General features: G+C 43.9%; 1 protein-coding gene across 8 annotated transcripts in view; it reads left to right on the top strand.

Annotated features, from left to right (window-relative positions):
- Positions 1-26,411, top strand: part of SLC41A3 (solute carrier family 41 member 3) — a 96,209-nt gene that overhangs the window by 61,618 nt on the left and 8,180 nt on the right. For all 8 annotated transcript variants that reach the window (XM_058288924.2, XM_058288923.2, XM_071212245.1 and 5 more), the window contains 5 exons: positions 3,029-3,173; positions 14,901-15,047; positions 18,605-18,749; positions 20,052-20,131; positions 24,940-25,074. In XM_058288924.2, coding sequence (XP_058144907.1) covers positions 3,029-3,173; positions 14,901-15,047; positions 18,605-18,749; positions 20,052-20,131; positions 24,940-25,074 — 652 coding nt within the window. The remainder of the gene's footprint in view (positions 1-3,028; positions 3,174-14,900; positions 15,048-18,604; positions 18,750-20,051; positions 20,132-24,939; positions 25,075-26,411) is intronic.

The following is a 26,411-nucleotide window of genomic DNA, read 5'->3' as shown; positions in this document are numbered from 1 at the left end:
TCCTATAGGCTTGGAGTTAAAACCATCATTATCTACTGGATGGCCTGGGGCAGGGGACATAGTCTTGTTTAGCTGTATCTTCCTGTCCATAAAATTAATATGATACTCACTATACCTATCAGCTGAGTTCCAGAACCCCTAATTCTAACTCCCTACTGAGCATCTCCATCTGCCTGTCCCACCACCACAGCCTACTCTGGCTGTGCCATCTTTCCTCCTCACACTCAACTTTTCTGGAGTACCCAACTCTGTCTAGTTTGACAATCGAGAGCTTACGATTGGAATCACCTAGCTGAGGGACCTTGACCAAATCACTTCACCTTATCTGTAAAAATGGATTGCAATGAGGTTTATATCATATAAGGGGTGTGATGTTAACTAGCACGTGGTAATCATTCAATACACCTTAGCCATAACTAGTGAATAGTTCTTTTCAGTTGGCCAATTTAGAATTGTGACATGTTTTCAACTTCTTTCTCCTCCTCTTCCTTATAACCAGTCTTTCTACCTGTGAATTGTGCTGAAATCCAGTTCTGCTTCTCTTCCTCCCTTGCTTTGGCTTCTTCTCCAGTCTGGATGACTGCACTTCCCCACTGTTCTTTTCCAGTCTGCTTGACCACCAGCTCATCTTCTTCACAGCCACCTGGGTGACCCAGACACAAGGCTGATCATGCCTCTTCTTCCTTAAGCACCTTTGTAGGTTTTCCCTCGCCCGAATGTCAACACTTCATGGTTTGGGCCCCTGCCTACCAAACCTCACCAGCCTTATTCCAGCCACCCACTCCCCCCAACCCACCCCCAACTCTTCAGATTCAAGAACTGGCACACCATACACACTTCCCACCTCCCTTTTCATATGCAGTTGTCTCTTCTTGGAATGTCCTTTCTCCTCTTGTTTACTTAGCAATGAAGCTCTTTAAAAACTCCAGTGAGAATTTTGTTTCAAGCCATTACCCAGGTAGACTTGGTCCCTTTGCTCTCTCTTTACTTCCTTGGTGTCTTGTACATGCTGCTCTGCATTGTACTTGCCACACTGTAGGTGAGTCTCAAATGCCAGGACTCTGTCCTAGGGCAGAAGATCTGTGGAGATTAAGTGAGACAACTCCTTATGCCCCTAATAAACATCTGGTAAGAGGGGCCAGGTAATCAATGCTGTAAAAACTCAACTATCATTCTTAGTTTATTTTTCTGTTTTCCAACAATTCCTCATCCTTATGTGTGCACATTTCCACATAACTGATTCTCAACAAATATTTATTAAACCCTGCTCCAAGCCAGGCACCAGCTTGGCACAGGGTTCTAATCGTAGCATGCATATAATTTTTTGTCTCCTCCATTTTTAAAACTTGGCATTGATTCATAAGCGTGGGATACGTTTCACAATTAAACTTTGTAATAACTTCAGCATACTCTGTCATGTAAACAGAACCACGAGTGATGTTCAAAATGGTTAACAGCTGGTAGAGAATGGGAACTAAGCAGTGAGAGTGGAGACTGGCTATCAGGAGCTGGTCAAGCAGTGCCAAGACAGACCTGCTGAAGGTCGTGCGTGTTGTACTTCACTGGACCATTTCCATTTGGGTGCATCTTGAGTTGTTTCTGGTCTTTTACTTGATTTATTGTACAACAGTAGTAATACTCTGCTTTGTGTAATTTCATAACTTCTCACACATTCAAGGGATATGAACAGTTTAAAGCTCTCGATTTTTCAAAAGAATTGCAAAATATCTGAGTCCTAATATTAAATAATTGGCACTAGGATTAATATTTGAGCAATATTTGAATTATTAATTTCTCTATAACCTCATTAGCATTAAAAGTATTCTTCCAAATCACTTTTTTGCATTTCTGTGTATATATGTAAGAGCCCATAAATAATATATGATATGGATGTCTGTGTTTTTTAAAAAAAAACAAACATAATATACATTATACTGTACACATAATTCTGTAGCTGATACTTTTCTCTTAATAATGACTTAATGAATGAAAATCCATTAGAATTAATGAACATAGTAAGCACTCAGTAAATATCAGCTGCTAATCATTATTGTTGTTATTGCATGGTACTTGTACATCAGTGCAAATTTTCTCAGGGAAAGATACTAGATCAGCAGGTATGTGGGTCATTTGCAGCTATATTTCCTGCAGAATAGTTTAACTTTAAGAACATGTTTTTCTGGTGTACATACAATTTCAAGCCACCATAGGAAGTGAGTTTTCTTTTCACAAGGTTGAGGGGCCTTTAGCAGTCTTTCATTTTTTTAAATTAGTTTTTTATTTTTTATTTTTTAAAAAGCCTTTAGATTACATAAATGTTACATAAAAAATATAGGAGATTCCCATATGCTCCATGCCACCCCCCACCCACACTTTTCCACATGAACAGCATCCTTCATTAGTTTGGTACATTTGTTACAATTGATGAACACATACTGGAGCATTGCCACTAACCCTGGTTTATAGTTTATATTATAGTTTACACTCTGTCCCACACAATTTTCTAGGTTATAACAAAATATATAATGGCCTGTATCTATCATTGCAATGTCATGCAGGACAATTCCAATGTCCTGAAAATGTCCTCATATTACACCTGTTTTTCCCTCTCCCTCCCCCCAGAACCTCTCGTGGCCACTGCCTTTATATCAATGGTAAAAGTTCTTCCATTGCTAAAATAATAATGTCTATAATAGAAAACTAAGTCTACTTTAGTCCATTGTTCATTCCCCAATCTTGCGGATTTGGGGCTGGTGCTGCCCCTTCACCTCTAATTGAGAGGGGGCTTAGATCCCATGGGGCAGATGGCTGGACCCACCTTGCTTGCAGTTGCAGACTTCCTGTTCCTTGGGATGGGCGTTGCCCATCATCATCTGCTTCACTGTTGCCTTTAGCAGTCTTTAGGGTTGGGGAAAGGAGGAGTGGCAAGTGGTCTTTGGACCCCTCGGGGTCTTGTTGAGTGGAGGGAGGGCGCGGCTGTGGCTCAGAGGGGACCCTTCTCTTCATGTTGTGGTCTCTGCCCCGACAGGTGCAGGCCATCGTCGTGGGGCTCCTGGCCGCCGTTGCTGCCCTCCTCTTGGGAGCCGTGTCGAGGGAGGAGCTGGACTTGGCGAAGGTGGGGTTGCTGTGTGCCAGCAGCGTCATCACTGCCTTCCTCGCTGCCTTTGCCCTAGGTGAGCTGCGCCCCCGCCCCCAGCTTCCCCACCACCACGCCACCCTCTTCTTTCTCTGCCTGGCCCCAGCGTCCACTCCTCGGGGCTCTGTTCTCACCTCTTCGTGTTGTCCATTCCTTGAACTGTAAAGGATGGGACTGACCATGGGGCATCTCCCAGCATCCTGTCCAGGGGTGGAGAAGACCTACCAAGCGGGCCAGTGAGGAATGTTGTGAACCCCGCTCCTCGGCCAGGGTGCCACCAACTCCATTCCTCTTCCCGCTGCTGAAACCAAGGCACCTGAACACAGAAGGCATATTCACTCATTCATTCACTCATTCATTCATTCACTCCCCCCCCCCTTTTTTTTTTAGATCTGGCTGCATCATCGTCTTTTTCATGTGTCACTTTGCCACGCAGGGACCTGCACCTCGCCACGCAGGTCTGGGATGTCTTTTTTTTTTTAACCAGGTGGTCTGGGGAATCAAACCTGGGTCCTTCATATGGTAAACAGGAGCTCAATTGCTTGAGCCATAGCTGCTTCCGCATTCATTCACTCTTGAATGACTGAGTGACACACTGGCTCAGTGTGGACTGAGCACGATGTGCATGCCAGGTGCCACGATGGGCTGAGGGTCTGGAGGCAGTGGAAGCAGGCCTTGGGTTTTAACTTAAATTTCAGCCTTCCAAAGAGACCTCTCCTGGCCACCTGTTCAAAATTGCTGTCCCCTCCCTTTCTCTCTTGCCCTCTGCAGCCACTCTACCAAATCGCTATCTTTGAGTGTGCTTGTGAAAGTCTAAAATTATCTCGCGTGTTTCTTTGTTCCTTTTTTTGTCTCACTAACCTGCTAAAATGTCATTTCCTCGAGAGCAGGGACACCTGGTCTGTTCTGCTCTGCTGCTCCTGTTACAGCCCCTGGCATATGGTAAATGCTTAATAATAAATGCCTGTGGGAGATGGGAAGCCAGGAGAGCAGACGTAATCCCTGTCCTTGAGCTCACACACCATGTGGTGGGGATAACAGTCTACTCGCAATTACAGTAGCGTGCCACTCATCCATTCATTATTTACTATTTATTGAGTATCTACCATGTGTCAGACACTCTCATATATGCTGTGAACTCTGGCGAACAAAATGGCAGAAGGCTCCTGTTCTCTGATGGTTGTATTCTAGGGTGGAGGCAGGAGGCAGATGTTGAGTACATTAGGATATGGGTTACTTCAGGTAAGTGTCAGATGTAACTTCTTGCATGAGGCCTTCTCTGAGCAGCACTCTAAATTATCCTCCATTCTGAGTTGTGCTTTACCTTGGCCTCCTGTTTCATTTCCTTCAAAATGCATTTTGTTTATTGCTGGTGTGTCACTGCAGGAGGGCAGAGCCTTAGTTGTTGTTTTCAGCACTTACCACGCAGCCAGGCATATAGCCAGCTCCCATGTGTTCACCTCGTGAGTGAGCTTCCTTCTGCATCTTCCTTCTCCATCTCTTCTGGAGTTCATCTGATTGAGCTTCTGTGTTTCTTGCAGACCACGTGCCTTGCTTTTGTTCAGTGCTGAAAAGAATGACTGATAACTTTGTAAAATGGACTTCTGATTGCTCTTATATTTCCCCATCTGATTGTCCACTCACTATCCATCGAACCTCAGTTCTCTGAGTTACAGCTGGCAGTTGATTCATGATTTCTTATTCCTGCCAGGGAAGCATATCAAGTATACATGTGTACTAGTGCACGGGATCCAGGTGGAGAGTGAGGCTCGAGAAGAGAAGCATGTGAAAAAGCCCAGTTAGAGTGTACAGACTCAGCTTCCCTGTCCTGGAGGTTTGCAGAGGTGAACTCCTGGTCATAGGCATCTGTACATGCACAGGTGGTAGAGAACCATTTTCCAGGAAGGTCAAAAAATGGAGTGGAACCTATATGCCATACTGTCTTAGTTTGCCAGTGCTGCTACGACAGCTGCCAGAAAATGAGTTGGCTTAAATAGCAAGAATTTATTGTCAGAAGACCCAAATCAAGGCATTGGCAAGGCCACGCATCCTTTTTGAGTTTGTTGCCTTCCTGTGCTGGCTTGCCACAATCCTTTGTTTCCTTTTCTCATCTCTATCCCCGTTACATGGCAATGTCTTTGGTCTCCTACTGTGTCTTTTCTCTGACTTCTGGCTTGTCTGTCTTCTGGCTTCTTCTGTTTTCTCATTACTACTGGTTGACTGCATCTGAATTCCCTCTCTATAAGACCTTCAGTAACATGGATTTACACCCACCCTGGTTCAGTCTGGCCACAGCTTAATTAACAACATCTTCAGAAGTTCCTATTGACAAATAAGTTCATACCCAACATGTCTTTTGTTGGGGACTGATTCAGTCCCCCTCACATTCCTTCCAAAGAAATAGAACCCAGGACATTTGGCAAGAAATTGCTTCTGAAAATAATAAAATCTCATAATGATTCAGAAGGTTGGTTGTGTTCTCATAGGGCCTTGATTAGAACACACTTCCTAACTCCTCATTTTGCAGATGGGTAAACCAGGGCCCAGAGATGGAGGGATCCTATCAGCATGGATATGGTCAGTATTGTTCCAAAGATGTGCGGAGGTTTAGAAACACTGCCAGTGGCTCCTGGTGGATCCTGTAAGTCATTTTGGGGTTGTCTCCAAATGACTGGTCATTTTGGGGTTGTCCCAAGACTACCAACTCAGCCATATAAAGATGAATGATTCAGAAAAGGGATTTCTAAAGGCAATACAGTAGCTATGACCTGGTCATAAAAGTAGGACCCAAATCACAGCTGGCAAGGCATCAAGATAATAATTTTAGTGTCTTGGTGTCTTAGTTTTCTAGGACTTGTGTAACAAGGTACCACAAATTGGATGGCTCAAAACCGCAGAAATGTATTGTTTCAGTTTCTAGAAGCCAGGAGTCCTAAATAAAGGTGTTGGCTGGCTGTCCTCTGCTGAAGTCGCTGGAGGGGAGAATCTGATCTTTGTCTCTCTCTCAGCAGTCTTTGGTGCTTATGGCATAACTTAATCTCTTCCTTCATTGTCATGTGGCCCTCTTCTCTGTGTTTGTCTCTTCTCCCCTCCTTATAGGGTTACCAGTCATACTGGATGCAGGGCCCACCCTCCTCCAGTGTCACCTCATCTTTACTTGCCTAAGTGCATCTCTAATGCCCCTATTCCAAATAAACCCACATTCTGAGGTCCTGGGGCTTAGGACTTCAACTTATATTTTAGGGGGACCCATTTCAACACTTTGGATAAAGTGTTAAAACACCAGTAGCCAAGATACAAGGAATCTTTTAAAAGAATCAACTATCGTTCTCTTGAGTGGAGTTCTGGGAGGTGGATACCAGGCTAGAAAGCTTAGATGCCACTTCTGGCTTTTACTTTGTAGTCAGAAAAGCAGGGAGACTCTTAGGAGGTGTGGTAGCCATGAAGGTGCAATCTCCACCTATGGGAGCAGATTTCCAAATGCTGTGCTCTAAAGCCCATCGCCACCGGCACTCAGAGGCCACGAGCTGGTCCAGCCAGTGCCTGGTGCTGCAGGCGTGCTCCTGGAGATGTGGCCCTCATCTGAGGGACCTTTGGCTCAGGACTCCCCAATAGCCTTGCTGAACTCTCTGGAGCCTAAGATACTTCCTCCCCACCTTCCTTTCTCCCTTCTGTCCTTTCCCTGGGGTCTGACATTCTGGAGGCTTCCTGACTCTCCTCCCCTTTTTTCCTCCAGGGATGTCCCTAATGCATCTCTTGCACTCTAATTGCATCGTTGTTATTGTTGTTGTTGTTTTTAATATATTTTTATTAGAGAGATTGTGAACTTATAAAACAATCATGAACATGGGTGGCTTTTCTTTGTAACACCCCTCTACCAATGCATTACATTGTTGTGGAACATTTGTTACAGATGTGAGATATCAGACTGTTAACACTAACTATGGTCTATAGTGTACATTTGGTATATTTTTTCCATATCCCCCTATTATTATCACAGTGCATCTTTGGCATTGCTATTAAGTATAGTCCATAGGTTGCATTATTTATATTTTTCCCATGCTTCTCCATATTCTTATCATCTTGTAATAGTCATATACATTTGTTCTAGTTCGTAGAAGGACATTCTTGTATTTGTTTTATTAGCCACAACTCTCATCCACCTCTGGTTTACTACATTATTCAGTACCTAGATTATTCTCTATTCTTTAATTTTCTTTCAATTGACATTTATGTCCCTAGACTACCCTTTTCAGGCACAATCCCATTGATATACCAGCCGTGTTAATTCCACTCACTATAATGTGTTACCATCAACTCCATCCATTTCCATACTTTTACAGTCAAGTTAATGAAAACTTCCATGTATATTAAGCATCAGTACCCTTCTCAGCCCACCTTTTATCTAATAACCTCAACTAGGTTTTAACTCCTTGCATTTATTATTCGTTTTTAGTTCATATTAGTGAGACAATGAAATTTTTGTGTCTGGCTTACTTTGCTTAGTATAATATCTTCAAGATTCATCCATGTTATCACATGTGTCCCAATTTCATTTCTTCTTACTGCAGCATAGTATTCCATCATACATATGTACCTCATTTTGTTTATCCATTCATTGGTTGAGGGACACTTGGGTTGTTTCCATTTTTTGGCAATTGTGAATTCCACTGCTATGAACATTGGTGTGCAAATGTCTGTTTGTGCCACAATTTTCAGTTCTTCTGGATATATTCCTGGTAGAGGAATTGCTGGATCATATGACAGTTGTATATATAACTTCCTGAGGAACCACCAAACTGCCTTCCATAGGGGCTGCACCATTTTACATTCCCAACAGTAGTGAAGGAGTGTTCCTGTTTTTCCACATCCTCTCCAGCACTGACTGCTTTCTGTTTTATTAATAATGGCCATTCTATGTGGGGTGAGATAATCTCATTGTTGTTTTAATTTGCATTTTCCTGATGGCTAGTGATATTGAAAATTTTTTCATGTGATTTTTGGCCATTTATTTCTCCTTTGGAGAAATGTTATTTAAGTCTTTCGCCTGTTTTTAAATTGGATTGCTTAGTCTTTTGTTGTTGAGTTGTATAATCTCTTTATATAGAATGGAAATCAAACCCTTATTAAATATGTGGTTTCCAAATACTTTCTCCCATTGACTGGGCTGCCTTTTCACCTTCTTGGCAAAGCCCTTTGAACTACAATAGTGCTTAAGTTTGAGGAGGGCCTATTTGTACATGTTTTCTTTCATTCCTTGAACTTTCAGTATTAGGTTTAAGAATCCACTACCTACCGCCGGTCTTGAAGATGTTTCCCTACATTTTCCTCTAGCAGCTTTATGGGTGTAGATTTTATAGTGAATTTTTTGTCAAAGGTGTGAAATAGGGGTCCTTTTACTTTTTTTTTTTTTTTTTTTGCTATGGGTATCCTCCAGTTCTCTCAGCACAGTTTGTTTAATAGACTTTTCTGCCCCAGTTGGGTGGGTTTGACAGCCTTGTCAAAAATCACTTGACCATAATAGATGTGCAGGTCTGTTTCTGAATGATCTGTTCAGTTCCATTGGTCTATGTGAATATCTTTATGCCAGTATCATTTTGTTTTTACTGCTGTAGATAGTAATATGCTTTAAAGTCCAGAAGTGAAAGAGTCCACCAACTTTGGTCTTCCTTTTTAAGATGTTTCTGGCTATTTGGGACCCCTTTCCTTCCAAATAAATTTAATAATTGTTTAAAAAATGCTGGTGGATTTTTGGGGGGATTACATTGAATCTGTGTATCAATTTGGGTAGAATTGACATTTTAACAATATTTAGTTTTCTAATCCATGAGCATATAATGTTCCTCCTTTTATTTAGGTCTTTAAAAAAAGTTTCCTTTAGCAGCGTATTGTAGTTTTCTGAATACATGTACTTTACATTGTTGATAAGGTTTCTTCCTAAATATTTGATTCTTTCAGTCACTATTATAAATGGAATTTTTTCCCTGACTTCCTCCTCAAATTGCACATTACTAGTGCATAGAAACACTATTGACTTTTGCATATTAATCTTGTATCCTGCCACTCTTCAGAAATTGTTCATTAGCTCTCGCAGCGTTGTTGTAGATTTTTCGGGACCTTCTAGGTATAGGATCATACCTTTGTTGAATAGCAAAAGTTTTACTTCTTCCTTTCCAATTTGGATGGTTTTACTTTATTTTTTCCTTGCCTGATTGCTCTAGCTAAAACCTCTAACACTATTTTAAACAACAGTGGTGACAGTGGGCATCCTTGTCTTGTTCCCAATCTCAATAGGAAATCTTTCTGTCTTTCACCATTGAGTACAATGTTAGCTGTGGGGTTTTCATATGTTGCTTTTATCATGTTGAGAAATTTTCCTTCAATTTATATCTTTTGTAGTATTTTTATGAAGAAAGATGCTGTATTTTGTCAAATGCCTTTTCTGCATCAATTAATAGAATTGTGTGATTTTTCTTCTTTGATTTGATGATCTACTCTTTATGCTGATGATTTTCTTGTGTTGAATCATCCTTGCCTGCCTGGTATAAAACCCACTTGATCATGATGAATAGTTCTTTTAATATATTGTTGGATTTGATTAGCAAGTATATTGTTGAGACTTTTTGCATCCGTATTCATTAGGGAAATGGGTCTTTAATTTTCTTTTGCCATAATATCTTTATCTGGTTTTGGTGATAGAGTGATATTGGCTTTATTTATTTATTTATTTTTTATTAAAATGGAATCACCACTCCTTTTTTTAAAAAAAAAAGATTATTTATTTAATTCTCTCCCATCGCCCCCCCCAATTGTCTGCTCTCTGTGTCCATTCACTGTGTGTTGCTCTGTGACCGCTTCTATCCTTATCAGCTGCACTGGGAATCTGTATTTCTTTTTATTGCATCATCTTATTGTGTCAGCTCTCTGTGTGCACGGCGCCATTCCTGGGCAGGTTGCACTTTCTTTTGCCCTGGGTGGCTCTCCTTACAGGACACATTCCTTGCACATGGGGCTCCCCTATGCGGGGGACACCCCTGCATGGCAGCGCACTCCTGCGTGCACGAGCACTGCATATGGGCCAGCTCCACACGGGTCAAGGAGGCCCAGGGTTTGAATCACAGACCTCCCATGTGGTAGGCAGATGTCCTATCCATTGGGCCAAGTCCGCTTCCCTGATATTGGCTTTAAAGGATGAATTCCTTTTTGTTCAGTTTTTTGGAAGAGTTTGAGTAAGACTGGTATTAAGGCTTCCTGAATGCTTGTTAAAACTCACTGTTGAAACCATCTGGTCGTGGGCTTTTCATTTTGGGGAGTTGTTTGATAACTGTTAGAATCAATTCACTTATGATTGGTTTGTTGAGGTCTTCTGTTGGCTTCTAGGGTTGGGATAGGTTGTACATTCTTAGGAACTTTTCCATTTCATCTACATTGGCTAGTTTGTTAGCATACTATTGTTCATAGTATCCTCTTATGATCTCTTTTATTTCTGTGGGGTCAGTAGTAATGTCCCTATTTGCTGTTTTTATTTTATTTGCATCTTCTTTCTTTTTCCTTTGTCAGTCTAGGTAAGGGTTTGTCAATTTTGTTAGTCTTCTCAAAGAACCAACTTCTGGTCTTAATTCTCCCTATTGTTTTTATGCTCTCAATTTCATTTATTTCTGCTCTGATCTTTGTTATTTCATTCCTTCTGCTTGCTTTGGGATTAGTTTGCTGTTCTTTTTCTAGTTCCTCCAGCTGTGTAGTTAGGTCATTTGATTTTAATGTAAGCATTGAGGGCTATAAATTTCCCTCTCAGCACTGCCTTTGCTGCATCCCATAGGTTCTGATATGTTGTGTTCTTGTTTTCATTCATCTCTAGATATTTATTGCTTTCTCTCAAAATTTGCTTGACCCACTGATTATTTAAGAGTGTGTTGTTTAATTTCCATATATTTGTAATTTTTCCATTTTTCTGTCTGTTGTTGATTTCCAGATTTATTCTATTATTATCAGAGAAAGTGCTTTGTATAATTTCAATCTTGTTGAATTTATTGAGATCTGCTTTGTGACCCAACATATGGTCTATCCAGGAGAAAGATCCATGAGTACTTGAGAAGAATATACTCCTGCTGTTTTTGGGTACAGTGTTCTGTTTATGTCTGTTAGGTTTATTCCATTTTCATATTATTCAGGCTCTCTGTTTCTTTATTGAACCTCTGACCAGATGTTCTATCCACTGTTGAGAGTGGTGTATTCAAGTCTATAGTATTGTAGAAACATCCTTTTCTCTCTTCAGTTTTTCCTGTGTTTGCCTCATGTAATTTGGGGTATCCTGGTTAGGTGCATATATGTTTATGATTGTTATTTCTTCCTGGTGAATTGCCCCACTTATTAATATATAATGTCCTTCCTTGTTTCCTTGTCTCTAATAACGTTTTTCCTTTTAAACTGTATTTCATCCTATAAAAGTATAGCTATTCCAGTTTTTGTTTTGTTTTGTTTTTGTTTTTGTGTGGAATATTTTTTTCCAGCCTTTCATTTTCAATCTGTTGGTATCCTTGGGTCTACAGTGAGTCTCTTGTACACAGCATATAGATGGCTCATATTTTCTTATTTATTCTGCCATTCTTTGTCTTTTGACTGGGGTGTTTAATCCATCAACATTCAATGTTATTACTGTAAAGACAGTTCTTCACCCATTTTGACCTTTGGGTTTTATCTGTCATATTTTAATTTCGCCACACTTATACTTTTAGTAACTTTTACTGTTATAATCCTCATTTCTAGACTCTTTCAAGCTTCTCGCTCCTGTTTTTTCTTTTCATGCTGTAGCACTTCCTTTAGTATTTCCTGCAAAGCTTGTTTCTTAGTTTCAAACTCTCTCAGTTTCTGTTTATCTGTGATATTCTAAATATGCCCTAATTTTTGAAAGACAGTCTTGCCAGATAAAAAATTCTTGGCTGGAAGTTTTTATTTTGCAGTATCTTAAATATATCATACCACTGCCTTTTGTCTCCATGGTTTCTGATGAGAAATCAGTACTTAATCTTACTGGCTGTCCCTTGTATGTGATGCATCACTTTTCTCTTGCTCTCAGAATTTTCTCTTTGTCTTTGACATTTGACATTCTGATTAGTAAGTGTCTGGGAGTAGGTCTATTTGGATTTATTGGATAGGAATACATTGTTCTTTTTAGACATGGATACTTACGTCCTTCAATAGGGTTGGGAAATTTCCAGTTGTATTTCTTCAGATATTCCTTCTTCCTCCTTTCCTTTCTCTTCTCCTTCTGGAACACTCATGACATATATGTTTGTGCATGTCTTAGGTTTATTCATTTTTTTCCCATTCTTTAAGTTTTCTTTTGAATATTCAGTTTCAGAGCACAAAGCATACTGATTCTTTCTTCTGCCTCCTCACATCTGCTATTATATGCCTCCAGTGTATTTTAAATTTCATTTATTGTGCCTTTCATTCCCGTAGATCTGCTGTTTTCTATGTGTGCTTTCAAAATTATTTGTGTTCATGCAGTGTCTTTATATCTTTAATTTCTGTGGCCATCTCATTAAATTTATTAAGATTTGAACATCTATGATTAGTTGTCTAAACTCCTTTATTTTATCTGGAGGCTTATCTTGCTCTTTTAACTGGGCCATATCTTCCTGTTTCCTTATATGGGTTGTTATTTTTTGTTGGTATCTTGGCATCTGGCTTACTACATGTATTTATTCTGGGTGCAGTTTCTCTCTTTAGTTTAGGGCTTTCTTGCCCTTTCTCCTTGCTGATTGTGTAGTAGGATGTAGTAGGTACTGTAAGCTATGGAGGCTGAAGCTGCCTGGAACTGATGAAGCTTCTCCCACCTTTCTCCTCTACAAGGTGTAGGAATGGAGCTGCAGCTGTGTGTAGTAATCCAAATCATGCAGGCCAAGACTCTGTAGTTGTCTGGAGATACTAATGAAGCTTCACACCCCTTCTTCCTCTGCCTGGGGCAGGGATGGAGCTGCAGGTATGGGCAGTAAAGTAAACCAGGCAGATCAAAACTGACCATAGTTACCCAGGTAGACTGACATAGCACTGGCCCTCCTCCTCCCCTATGAGGGGTATGGATGGACCCTCTTGAGTACTAGAGAATCTAATCCCAATGGGCCAAAAGCACATGCAGTTGCCCTGAGAGGCTGGGGAAACACAGCTCCTCTCCTATTGGGGACTGGGAATGGAGCCACAGGCACCAAACAGTCCAGTTCATGTAGGTTGAAAGTGCCTGCAGTTGTCTGGATAGTCTGAGGAATCACCAGCCCCTCCTATCCTATGGTGGGGGGTTGGGTGGTGGAGTCCCAGGCACTCAACAAACCAGTACTGTTTGGGCTGACAGCACCTGCAATTTCCCAGAGAGGCTGAGGTGACACAGCTCCCCTCCTATCCTTTTGGGGGCCAGGGATGGAGCTACAAGTGTCCGAATATCCAGTCTGTGTGGGCCGAAAGCCGCTGCAGTTGCCCAGAGAAGCTGAAGAAACACCAGTCCCCTCCTATCCTATGGGAAATGTGGTAGGGATGGACTTGAAGGTGCTCAACAAATCTGTACAAGCTGAATGCACCTACAGTAGCCCAGAGAGCCCAAGGAAACAGCTCTTCTCCTATCTTATTGGGGTGAGGGGATGGAGACCCCAGTGCCTGACTATTCAGTCTGTGCTGGCCAAATGTACCTGCAGTTACATGGAGAGGCTGATGCAGATCGCCCCAGTTTCCTTCCTGCCAGAGGCAGGCTTGGAGACTAGGCTAGGGCTGCAGACTGATCTAGATGGAAGAAAGCTGGTCTCTACTGTCACTGATTTTCAGTCTGCCCCACTTCCCCTCATGTGGGGGCAGAGTTTCAAAATGGTGGTTACTGGCCTCCTTCTGACTTGGAAAGGCTCAAACTTTAGCAGTTCTTAGTATTATATTTTAGCTAGCCAAATATACTAATTAGTAGCTGAGTTGGCGCTCAACTGTCTCTTCCTCTTCTGTTTTTTGGGAATGGAGCTTCCAACTCCAGCCATGGAATAGCTCCCGAGGCAGCTTGTGACTCCAGTGGAGGATGGACACCGACCTCATGGCATGGAGGGCTCTACTCATAAGTCTTCTCTGCACATGGACAGTTTCCTTCCATTCTTCAAGGATGTTGCAGGATGCTCTCCTGGTCTCTGGAGTCCTAAGCAGGCACTTTAGATAGCTCTAGGTGATTACTAACTGCCCTGTAACACCAGCTGACTCCAGTAGCTCCTTACTCTGCCACCATCTTGCCCCCGCCCCCCCCAACTAATTGTATCTTGGCATCTTTTTCTCAGAGGCCCCTGACTAACATACTCAGTATCTTGGGTCTCCCATTACTTGAGTGTTTTTGGAGTAGCCTTCCAAATAACCTGGGGTTGTAAGCACCTTGTCTTTGTAGTTAGTTACAGGCGAATTTGGGCCCCAAGGAGTCCCCTGTCCTGGTTGTCCTTCTGTTTTAAAGCCTTCTTGGTGCCTCTTAGAAAGTCAGAAAGGAAAGCCTACCTCTTCCAATCTTCTCAGCCCTACAGCACAGTGTAAGAAACTGAAAGCATCAGGGCAGCTTAGCTTAAAGTCTGAGCTTAGAGAAATGTAAGTGATGTTAACCAGCAGCCTAAAGATCGCCTTCTAGTCACATCATGCCATGACCCTGTGCCACTCAGCCTTTTGAGTGAGAGTTGGTTTCCTAGAATTTGAGTCTCTTTTCTCTCCCCGGCTCCACCACTCAATTGCGTGCTCTCTCTCTCTCTTTCTGCAGGAATGCTGATGGTCTGCATAGTGATTGGTGCTCGGAAGCTTGGGGTCAACCCAGACAACATTGCCACCCCCATTGCAGCCAGCCTGGGAGATCTCATTACACTATCCATCCTGGCTTTGGTTAGCAGCTTCTTCTATAAGCACAAAGGTATGAAGGGCTCCAAGGAAGAGGAGCTCCAGGCCGGGCCACCAGCATGGCTGAGCAAGGGTGCTTTGGTATCCAACCTGCAGCACTGCAATTGGGTACTGTCTCTGCAGCAAGGAATCTAAGGGGTCATTGATCCCTGAATCTTCCTTTTTTCAAAGGGAAATCCAGAGGTCCTGCAACAAGTTGGAGTGTTCTACAGCAACTGCCTCATAGGGTGATAACCAGCTTAATTCTCTATAAATATAGATTGTTAGTTTTAGCCTCTGTTCAAAAGGTACCAAAGAGCTCCAGGTACCTGAAGATAGGTGGGTGGTTTGGCCACCTCAGTGTGTTCTCACAGGGTAACAACATCTCCTTGGAGAAGGCACTTCACATGGGGCACATAAGCCACCCACTGTCTAGAAGAAAGTGCAAAGGAGAAATAAATGTCACAGCCACAGTCGCGGCAGCAGCACCTCCCTTCACTGTGGGCAAGATGGCCTGGGCTTCTCAGAAAGTGGCTTTGTGTCAGCCGCTCGGAGTCCCTTACGTGTCTTGTGGCAGCAGGTCCTTCCTTAGTCTCCTGGGACTGTTGCCACACAGTACCCCAAACAGGGATACAACAGAAATATATTGTCTCAGTTCTGGAGACCAGAAGTCTACAACCAAGGTGTGGTCAGGGTTGTGCTCCCTCTGAAACCTGTAGGGGGACTCTCTTCCTTACCTCTTTTAGCTTCTAGTGTTTGCCGACAATCTTTGGCATTCCATGGTTTGTAGATACACCTGCCTCATCTTCATGTGGTGTTTCTTCCCTGTGTCTGTTGGTGTCCAGTTCTATTTTTGTACGGACACTTGTCCTTTTGGGTCAGGGTCACCCTATTCCACTTTGGCCTCATCTTATCAAATCACAGCTTCAAAGACCCTGTTTCCAAATGGACTGGAAGTTGGGATGTGAACATCTATTTTGGGGAACACAGTTTAACCTCCTTACCAGATGTCTTAACTCCACCGTGGGCCAGATCTTCCCCTGGGGAGGCATTGCTTTCTCGCTCTCCTATCCCGGGCAATGCTGCACAGGTGGCACAAGCCTTGCCCAGAGAATTCTCCCCTTGCTGGGATTCCACAGCCAACCACTCCTCTTGAGCGCCACATTTTTGCTTCAGATAAACCAAGACTTTCAACCTGGTACCACACTCCCGTAGGTGGCAGCACATACCTGTTGCCATGTGGGAATATGGATCTAGGGATCTTTGAAATCCCCCCATTTTTAAGTGTTGGCAAGTGAAGCAAACACACAGTTCTGATTTAGAGCACAACAGTACCAGAACCCTTTCTGTCCCAGTTCTGGGGCCATCTCACTGCCATCCTTGGCATAGCCTTCTGTTTTAGTTTCCTTGGCTGCTCAGGAAGTATCATGCAGTGGGTTGGATAAACAATGGGAATTTAATAGCTTACAGTTTTGAGGCTAAGAGAAAGTTCAAATCAGGGTGTTACCAAGGCGATGCTTTCCTCCGAAGACTGGCGTTCTGGGGCTGGCTGCCGGCTATCCTTGGTCCTGGGCTTCTCCATCCTACAACAGTGAACCTGCGGCCTCTCCTGGCCTCTCTGTTCTCTTCTAGGTTCCGTTGAATTTCAGCTTCTTGCTTCCCATGGCTTTCTCTTTGTCAATTTTGTTCTTCTTATAAAAGACTCCAGTAATAGGATTAATAACCATCCTGGGCCCACATCTTAAGTGAAATAACCTCAAAGAAAGGTCCTACTTACAATGGGTTCACCCCCACAGAAATGATTAAGGGTGTATTTTGGGGGATATGTACAGCTCCAAATCACCCACCTGCTATCAACAATATTTAGTAATTTGGAAATACCTGGAAGATTCTTAAAATGGCAGTGAAGATCTGCAGGAATTGAATGAGGTGACCTCATTTTATTTTTAAACCAAACTGAGTTTAAAACACGATTTGTATGTAGGTTAATTATTTGAGCTCTATTTGCAAAATGAATTAGTTATATGACTCTTTGTCCCCTCCTCTACAGTGCCAGTATTTTAACACCTGCCTTATTAGAAGTTACCTCCTTGTCTGATGGTCTAGTGCTCTGATTAGGCTATAATCCTATCTCTGTTGCCCTAAGGTGACTCGCTGGACCTGGCCCATATTAGACAATCCAGGCTGAGTGAGTGAACTCTCCACTCTGCCACCTCCCTGGTGGACAGACATACTGAGGACTTCGGAAGACAAGCCCCACATAGAGGAAGTATTCCATTACAGAGCCTGGGAGTCTAGGAACCGTAAACCTCTCTATAGGGCCTTGCAAGTCCTTACACAAAAATTGGACTGGAGTCAGAAGTGCCCTGCAAGGCAAGGCTCCCACAGGCTGCTGCTTCTCAAAGAGTTTGAGTGTGTTTGAAGCTTACTGGGCCTCCCTCCTGTCTTCTGGAGTGGTGAAAAACGCTTAGCCCTTTCCGCCAGGGGATACTTTGCTTCTAGCCAGACATGGGCATCTGTAGCCTGTCCTTCCTTCCAGCTGTCCATGAAAATGGGCTTCACCTGCAGTGGAGGGACAGACTATAATTCTTTGGGTGCAGAAAAGGATAGAAAGAACAGGAGGCAGATGTTCCTGGCGTTCCTCACCCAGGAAAGAGGCTGTGGGACACACACTCATGCCTGGACACCACTGAGTGTTAGCACCACGTCAGCAAGTAGTTCCTGGGCAGGGAGGGTGTGTACCTCCTTCCACCCTGCTCTCTGAGGATGGGGCTGGAGTTGATAGGACAGTTCTGGAGAAGACCAGTTTCTCGAAGGTGCTCTTTTGTCTTATGTGTCTGGAAGATGGAGCACACGTATACCCAGTACAAGACAGTAAGACAAGAAGGAAAGTGGTACTCACATGTATGCCCCGGTACGTCGGGGCCCATCCTGGGTCTAATTAAAATGAGACTGACTTAGCCTCAGGTCCGTCTTAGTGGTTACACAGGCTGCTATGAAGCCAACCATTGTCAGTGCCAAACCGGACGCCCCAGAAGCCAAGGAGATCCCCTGGACCTAGGCCTTTCTCAAGGAGCAGGATTGAACATCTTGTTACTAACTCTGGCTCTGGACAAATCAGGGTTGTACCCTGACGTCACTAACTTACTAGCTGTGTTTCTGGGCAGGCCACCCCTTTAGTCTTCTGTTTCTGCAGGGTGCCTATCAGTGGGGATGTTGAGAAGAGGAAATGAGATCACAGATGTGAAGTACTTAGCACAATGCTGACACAGAGCCACTATCCCATAAATGGTTCCATTAATAATAATAAGGTTTTGTTGGTGGAGATAAAGAGGGAAAATAGCAAAATGCTGCGGTAAATATGGCAGGAATTCAGGATGGAGGAGCTTTTTCAGTTGTATAATGGGGTGGTGAAAATTCTCTGGATGTTTGGGTACAACAGTCCACCCTACACAGACGAGGTATAGACTTAGACCTCTAGTATCTTTAATTCCAAGCTGACCCCTCATCTCTGCAACCCAGCCCAGGCCATCCCCTGCATCCTGTGCCCTGCCCAACATGAGCTACATGTATTTCCTCTTTCTCTACCAGACAGTCGATATCTGGCCCCCCTGGCATGTGTTGGCTTTGTTGCTCTGATCCCGCTGTGGGTTATCGTTGTCAAGCAGAGCCCACCAATCATGAGGATCCTAAAGTTTGGGTGGTTCCCAATCATCCTGGCGATGATCATCAGCAGGTGAGCGTGAGCAAGGACAACTTCCCCTTCACTCTCTCCCCTCCCCACACTCCAGCCTCTGTGATCAGGAGAGCTGCCCTGAGCAGCACCTGGATGGTTGTGGTTGGAATGCTATGGAACCCATGTTGACTCCTCCACTAACTCCCAGTACTTTTCTAGTCGGCAGGAAGTCTACTCAAGGCATCTCTCTCTCTTTCACAAGAAGCCTAGACCTTTAAAAGAGGCAATCCTGTTTACAGTGACCAGAGCACCAGCTTTCCAGGAAGAGCCCAAACTGGTCCACTAGACCCACAGCTCCAGGTCACGGGGTGTTGCTGGTACAGCTTGCAGCCACATGGGGTCGCTGTGCTGCTATAGCTCAGGGTCATATGATGTGGCTGTTACAGTCTGCAACCACATGGTGTAGCTGCTGAACACTGGTCTAGCGCACCCCCTGCTGCTGAAGGACACTTAGGGGCGCTGACCCTCCTTAGGCTGCAGTGGTGTCCCTCCCTAGGTCTCAAGGCTGCAACCGTTTAATTCACTCCTCTGTCCAGTCACCACTTGCAGAGCTCGGCTGCTGGTGGGATTAGGAGGGGATATGGGATCAGTTCCCGCCCTTGGGCCCTGAGGCTCTACAGCTGAGCCCAGGTCACTGACTCAGTGGTCTTTTACCGGCCGGCATTGTTTCCAGCATCCTCTCCTGCAGCTGGACCTTGCTCAGGCTCCCCAGGCCTACCCCATGCCTTCCTAACATGCATTCCTACCTTGGAATATCAGAGAGAAGAGGTTATGTGCTAGTGAGATAACGTTGCTTGCAGAAGGCTCCTGCTCCTTATACAGATTGGCCTAACCTTTCCAAGTTTTCTAGTTTCAAGGGTTGGGGCAGCCTTTGCAAATTACAAGGGCTGGTTGGGGATAGGTCTTGCTGCAGCAGTTTCCTAGAACAGGGGCAAGAGATGATGTTCACACATACTTTGTTTTCTGCTAAAGCTATTTCAGTGGCAATTTTGTCACTATTATGACAGAGCCCAACCAGCTGAGCAGCCTTAGATTGTTTTTAATGGGCTGATATTATCTGATGGGGAGTCTAGAATAGCCGAGGCTTAAAACCTAGGATGGGGGGAGTAGAAGAGCATGTGCAGTGGGCAGAGAGTCCTAGGGAGACCAGTTTGGCTGCCCCAGGATTTGTGTAGGGGAAGGGAAAGTGTAAGCTCAGGCTGGGAAGACAGGCTGATGAGGTGATGTGTATAGAAAAGGATTATAGGGCCGTTGTAAGTACAGACTCACTAAACATGTGAATGCCATCTGCTCTCTCCCCAGTTTCGGAGGGCTCATCTTGAGCAAAACCATTTCTAAACAGCAGTACAAAGGCATGGCCATACTTACTCCAGTCATATGTGGTAAGTACTTGAAGTGATTCACCTGTGCCCCTGCAGTCCCCGAGCCAGGCTGATTCTCAGGAGCTGGGTTGGACTGACATAGAAATGACTTCAAAGGTCTGGTTCCAGACCCTAGAGGCATATTTGGAAGCTAAGCTGTGGACATTCTGCTGTTCTGCAGGAATGGTGGGAGCTGAGCTTTCTGGGGTGGAGGAGCCCTCGGTTGGGAGGAAGCCCTATCAGCCATCCCTTGTTCTTCATCAGTGCCATCAAACCTGAGCTTCCTTGAGAGTGACATCACATGCCCTGAAGGCAGTCAGCTGGAGGGTTTAATACAGAATTTCCTGCCAGCCTGCAGGCTTAGTGTGGCCTTCAGAAGTGGGTTGTTTGGCTGTCATGTTTTTTGTTGTTTTGTTTTCAACTTTTTATTTGAAATGCTTTCAAACTTGTAATAGAAACTTAGACTCCAACATAACCCTACTCCCCCAAATACCCAGATTCACCAATTTTAACATTTTGCCACATTTACTATATCATTCTATTCACCTCCCCATCTATCTATCAATTTATCAATCCATTTTCTGATCACTTGAGTGTAGGTTGCATATCATGCTCCTTAAACACTTTTTCCTTCCATGTATGTTTCCGAAGAATAAGGATATTCAAGTATATAATGACCTTAAGTGCAGTTATCAAATTCAAGAAATTTGACATTGATGTAAAGCTTACAGTCAATATTCCAATTTTTCATATGTCTCAATAATGTCCCTTTGGGCCTTTTCTCCCTCTTTGTTAGATCACTTCCAGGATCATGTATTGCATTTAATTTTCATTGTCTCTTTTATTATTCTTTTCTTTCTTCTTTTTTTTTTTTTAAATTGTGGGAACATATGCACAGCAAAACCTTTCCCATCTCGATTACTCCCAAGCATACCATTCATTGGGATTAATCACATTCTCAGAACTGTGATACCCTCTCTACTTTCTATTAATAAAGAGTTGTCATCATGCGTTAACTCCCCATTTCACCCGTCCCCTGCTCCTAGCAACCTATATTCTAATTTCTGTCTCTGTGAGCTTTGTTATTCTCTGATGTTTACTCTGTAGTTTCCATGGGGCTTAAATTTAACATCCTAAATATATAACCACCACATTTGCTTTGGTACCAACTTAACTTCAACAGTATCTACAAACTGTGTTCACATACTCATCCGTCTCCCCACCTTTATGTATTTCTTGGCACAAATGATGTGTTTATACATTATGAATCCAAAATACTAATTTGTCATTGTACTTTATAGATATGCCTTTTAGATGCTATAGGATGTAAGAAATGGAATTACAAACTGAAAAAAAAATAGGCATTTATATTTACCTATGCCCATTACCCTCACCAGAAATCTTTACGTCTTCATGCTGCTTTGGTCTGTTGTCTAACGCCCTTTCCTTTCAACCTGCAGAGCTCTCTCTAGCATATCCTGTAGGACTGGTCCAGTGGTGACAACTCCTTCAGCTTTTGTCTATCTGGGAATGTCATAATCCCTCCCTCATTTTTAACGAGGCATAGAATTCTTGGTTAGTAATTTTTTTCTTTCAGCACTTTAAAATGCCATCCCCCTGCCTTCTTGTCTCTACAGTTTCTGTAAGTAATCAGCATTTAATCAGATTGAGGTTCCCTTGATGTTACATGTTGCTTCTCGCAGCTTTCAGAATTCTCTCTTCATCTTTGGCATTTGACAGTTTGATAATACCATGGTACTATGTAGATCTATGTGGACTTACTCTTTTTGGAGTTTTTTGAGCATCTTGGAATTGTATAGTCACATCTTTTGGGAAGTTTTCAGCCATTATTTCTTTGAATATTCTCTCTGCCCCTTTGTTTCTGCTCTGGGCCTCCCACAGTTTGTTTATTGGTATCCCTCGTAGTGCTCCACAGGTTCCTCAGGCTCTGTTCAGGTCTCTTCATTCTTTCTTCTTTCTGCTCCTCAGACTGGAGAATTTCGGTTGTCTTATATTCAAGTTCTCTGATTCTTCTGCCAGCTCCAAGCTGCCATTGAAGTCCTGTAAGAAAGTCTTCATTTCTGTTACTGTGGTCTTTACCTCTCGTTCTTTTTCATACTTTCCATCCCTCTATTGATATTTTCTTTGTGTTCATCTCTAGTCTTTCTGATTTCCTTTGGTTCTTTGTCTACATTTGCCTTTAGCTCTTTGAGCATAAGTCTTTTTTTTTTTTTAAGATTTATTTATTTATTTATTTTTCTCCCCTCCCCCACCCCGATTGTCTGTTCTCTGTATCTGTTTGCTGCGTCTTCTTTGTCCGCCTCTGTTGTGGTCAGCGGCACAGGAATCTGTGTTTCTTTTTGTTGCGTCATCTTCTTGTGTCAGCTCTCCGTGTATGCAGCACCATTCCTGGGCAGGCTGTACTTTCTTTCGCACTGGGCAGCTCTCTTTACGGGGTGCACTCCTTGTGCGTGGGGCTCCCCTACACAGGGACACCCCTGCATGGCACGGCACTCCTTGTGAGCATCAGCACTGCACATGGGCCAGCTCCACACTGGTCAAGGAGGCCCAGGGTTTGAACCGCAGACCTCCCATATGGTAGACGGACGCCCTAACCACTGGGCCAAGTCTGCTGCCCTGAGTGTAAGTCTTTGTCTGGTATGTGTCAGATGACTGTTTTCTGGAGCTTTGAGAAATATGTTTCTGCCAGTTCTTGCTGGACGTTTGTGTGGAGGCTCAGAGCCTTGAAGCATCTCACTCTGCCATGCTAATGGGGTGGGTCTATTTTTGTTTTTAATTTAGATTTATTAATGATGCTTTAAAAATCAGATATTTACATATAAAAATCTTGGTTTCTGCATTCTCCCTAAAATTTAAGGATATGGCAATAGTGGGTCAACATTCCAGGTTTGGTGGCAACTATCTGAAATAGTATCATTTGCTCCCATCCTTCCTTGAGATAGGACTTGTGCTTTCCAGTTTGCTTCAATCCCCATCACTCCTTATTACCTTACACCTGACTCCTTGCACCTATTTACCCTCTAGGCCTAGACCTTGTAAGCATTTGCAGTTATGGCCCTTGTTTCATAACCAAAGCTTGAACTTGTGTCTGGTTCATTATAAGGCTCTGTAAATGGAACTGACCAGTTTGGAGAGGTCCCCAGGCCTTGACCTTATGGGATGCAGAAACAGGCTTCTGAGACCCTTGGGCAGTCCCTGAATATTCATAGCATGCCAGCCATTGGCCCAGGCCTGTGTGCCTTGCATGTCATTGGCCCACCTGCATGTCAGTGTCCTGACACTGCCCTGCAGTATCTGGAGAGCAACAGCTAAGTCATGTCCAGAAGACTATGAGCTGGCATGGTTTCCTCTGACGCCACTAAGATGCCTTCAGGGGTCAACAATTAATATGAGTGAGTTAAGCAGGCAAGGCAACAGCTAGGCAGTAGGAAATGATGGTATGTGAGGTAATCTCAGAACACGTTTTAGTCTGAAGCGCTGGAGTGATGACTACACGCCCAAACCACGTGTTGCCTTGTGGACATGTAGATCCAGAGGTGTCAGAGCTGAGTGGTTAACAGAGGCTGGGAGTCTGGATTTTTTAATCAAAGTGTCTAATTTGTAAATGCTGCCAACTAATTTGAATTTTTTTTTTTTTAAATCATGTGCAGGCCAAAAAAAATAGGTCTGTAACTGTCCTTAGCCTACAGGCCATTCTTTGCATCCTCTGGAACAGCTGAGGCAGTTGGCTGACCTTTGGAGGTCACTGGTGCATGACTTGCCCAGTTAAGGGAATTTTCTCCATGGGGCTGAGGATGTAGAATGGGTCAACATACCTCCACACCTCTCTTCTCGCCACCCTCTAAAGAAAAGTCACGTGGGTGGACTGTGCAGAGAGAGCTCAGCCTGACCTTTGTCCACTGCGCCCTCTGGCTTTGCCAGTGCTGGATATTCAGCTTGAAAACTTTTCCATACTCTTATGGAATCCTGGAGCCTCATTCAGCAAGACGTCCTGGGATTTCAGGGGTGCACACGTGCATGTGGTCTTCTTGGCCCCTGTCTCTGCTTCTTTGGGACGACTCTCTGTGTTCTGTGTCCCTATCACTTTATTCATGAACTCAGCCCTTCCAAAGTTTCCCCCCAAGAAAATTCCTCCATGCACATGCCCAAAACATCCATGGAAGTGGGAAATCACAGAGTAGAAAATGCCTTTTCTCAAAAGCTTTTAGGCCACCCAGCCAGAGGAGATTTCTAATTGGTGCTTCACTTGGTAAAGTGCCTGCTGCCGTCAGATACTGGGTCATCTCCTCCTTCCTCCCTTCCCTTTCTTGTTCTTATCCACATTCTCATTCCTGCCCCATTCCACCTTTAGGTGAACAAATCCTTTTCATTTTCTCTCATTTGCCACCTGAAGCATCTTTAAGTCTGGTTCCTATTGGCATTTACAGTCTAAACCACAGAGGCTTGTCAAGCTGTTTTTGCTTAGACACCAGCCATCCTCTCTCTTCCCTTCTGTCATCCTTGCTTCCTTCCTGAGCTTCCATTCCACTCTCCCTCTAGTCAACAGGTGTTTATTGAGATCCCACTTTGCCAGACACCCTTTCTTCATTTTAAGAGATGCCAGCTGTTAAGGTGATGTGACCTGGTTGGGTCTGGGCCACCTTTGCTTGGTACCAGACAGGACCTGTGGACTGATGGGAGGGAAGGAAAACATATCAAGTAATGAATCGGTCAGGGAAGGTTTCCTGGGAGAAGTACACTTAAAATGAGGGATAGAACCCAGAGACTGGCATGAAAAAGGGGAAACCAGATTCTTTTTCTCCTTCCAGGTGTTGGTGGCAATCTAGTGGCCATTCAGACCAGTCGGATCTCCACCTACCTGCACATCTGGAGCACACCTGGGGTCTTGCCCCTCTGGATGAAAAAGTTCTGGCCTAACCCGTGCTCCACTTTCTGTGCCTCAGGTGGGTCTGGTGTCATCCAGAGGCCATGTGGCCTTTTCTTTAAACAAGTAAAAGTCCATGTTGGTGGAATCTGGTGTTTGTAGCAGTGGAAGCCTGAGGCCAGTGCTGACCTTGGCATGGATCATCTCCAGGGCACCCGCTCCTCCTCCCAGAGACCTCCCCTCCCCAGCCCTGCCTTTAATTATTTCATTAGTTCATTCATTCAAGAAGTATTTATTGAATATCTACCAAGTACTCAGTGCCAGGATTACAGTGGTGGAATAGAAAGCTGATTCTCGTCCTCATGGAGTGCGTGGTGTAGAATATAAACCAAAAGTACTGGATGCTGCTGAGAAAGAATTACAGGAGAGCCTGAGATTTGGGGTTGGAAAGTTCTTCTGTGAGGCTGAACAGGGGTTGGCTGCTCAGATAAGACTAAATAGCCTAGGAAAGGCCCAGAGGTAGGAAGGAGCTTGGCATATTCAAAGCTTGAAAGGCCAGTTAGAACTGAGCATGACGAGCAAGGGTGAGAAGGAAGGAGGCAGCGGCTAGAGAAGTTGGAAGGAGCTGAGCAGAGGAGGCCTCGAAGCTTGAGGAAAGGAGACTGGATTCTACGCTGAGATCTATGGGAAGCCACTGGACAGGTTTGTCTTTTTATTGAAGTGTGTGTGTACAGGCGGAATCAATTTCTTGCAATGTCCCGAGTCATAGAGTAGTGGAACCTGACGAGAAGTTGGGGATCACTAATCTGTCACTTGTGCAATGTGCTGACGGTACTGGAGGGTGTGAGGAAGGGGCTACCTGAGGTCCCACTGTTAGGGCTGGGTCTCCCAGAGTGGAACATCCACAGTGTTACATTCTTGGAATAAATGGGTCCATGACACATATGACTTTACCACTTTGAGGTGGTAAAGTTTCCTCTGTAGTAAAATATCCGCCATGTGGTGTTGTCCCAAGTATCAGAAGAAGGTGCTAGATCGGGGACACATCCCTTCCCTGAAGATCTCTACCCTAGAGTTGACAAGTAGGCTGACCCCACCTCTAGGGATGCGAAAGGAGACAGGAAGACAAAGCTATCCAACAGTGCCTCGGCCCCAGCTTCTCAAAACCAGGTGCAAGGCCTTTACCAGGGAGGAGACCTTGCATTTCCCAGCAAGGGCTATGATTTAAATGATAAGGAGTTCAGGGAGAGAGACAGTGTGATCCATATGCAGAGGTAGGTAGGTGTGAGAAAAATTTGCATTATTTAGGGAACTTCCAGTTGTTGAGTAAATTGGGGCAAAGAGGGTGGTAGTGGTGAGCCAAGAGGTTCTGGATCAGAGGGTGAGAGTCAGATCAAGACGGTTCTTTCGTTGCCA

Source organism: Dasypus novemcinctus, chromosome 26 (assembly GCF_030445035.2).
Source record: "Dasypus novemcinctus isolate mDasNov1 chromosome 26, mDasNov1.1.hap2, whole genome shotgun sequence".
In the NCBI taxonomy this organism is placed as follows: domain Eukaryota; kingdom Metazoa; phylum Chordata; class Mammalia; order Cingulata; family Dasypodidae; genus Dasypus; species Dasypus novemcinctus.
This window is presented reverse-complemented; position numbering and strand designations above follow the sequence as displayed.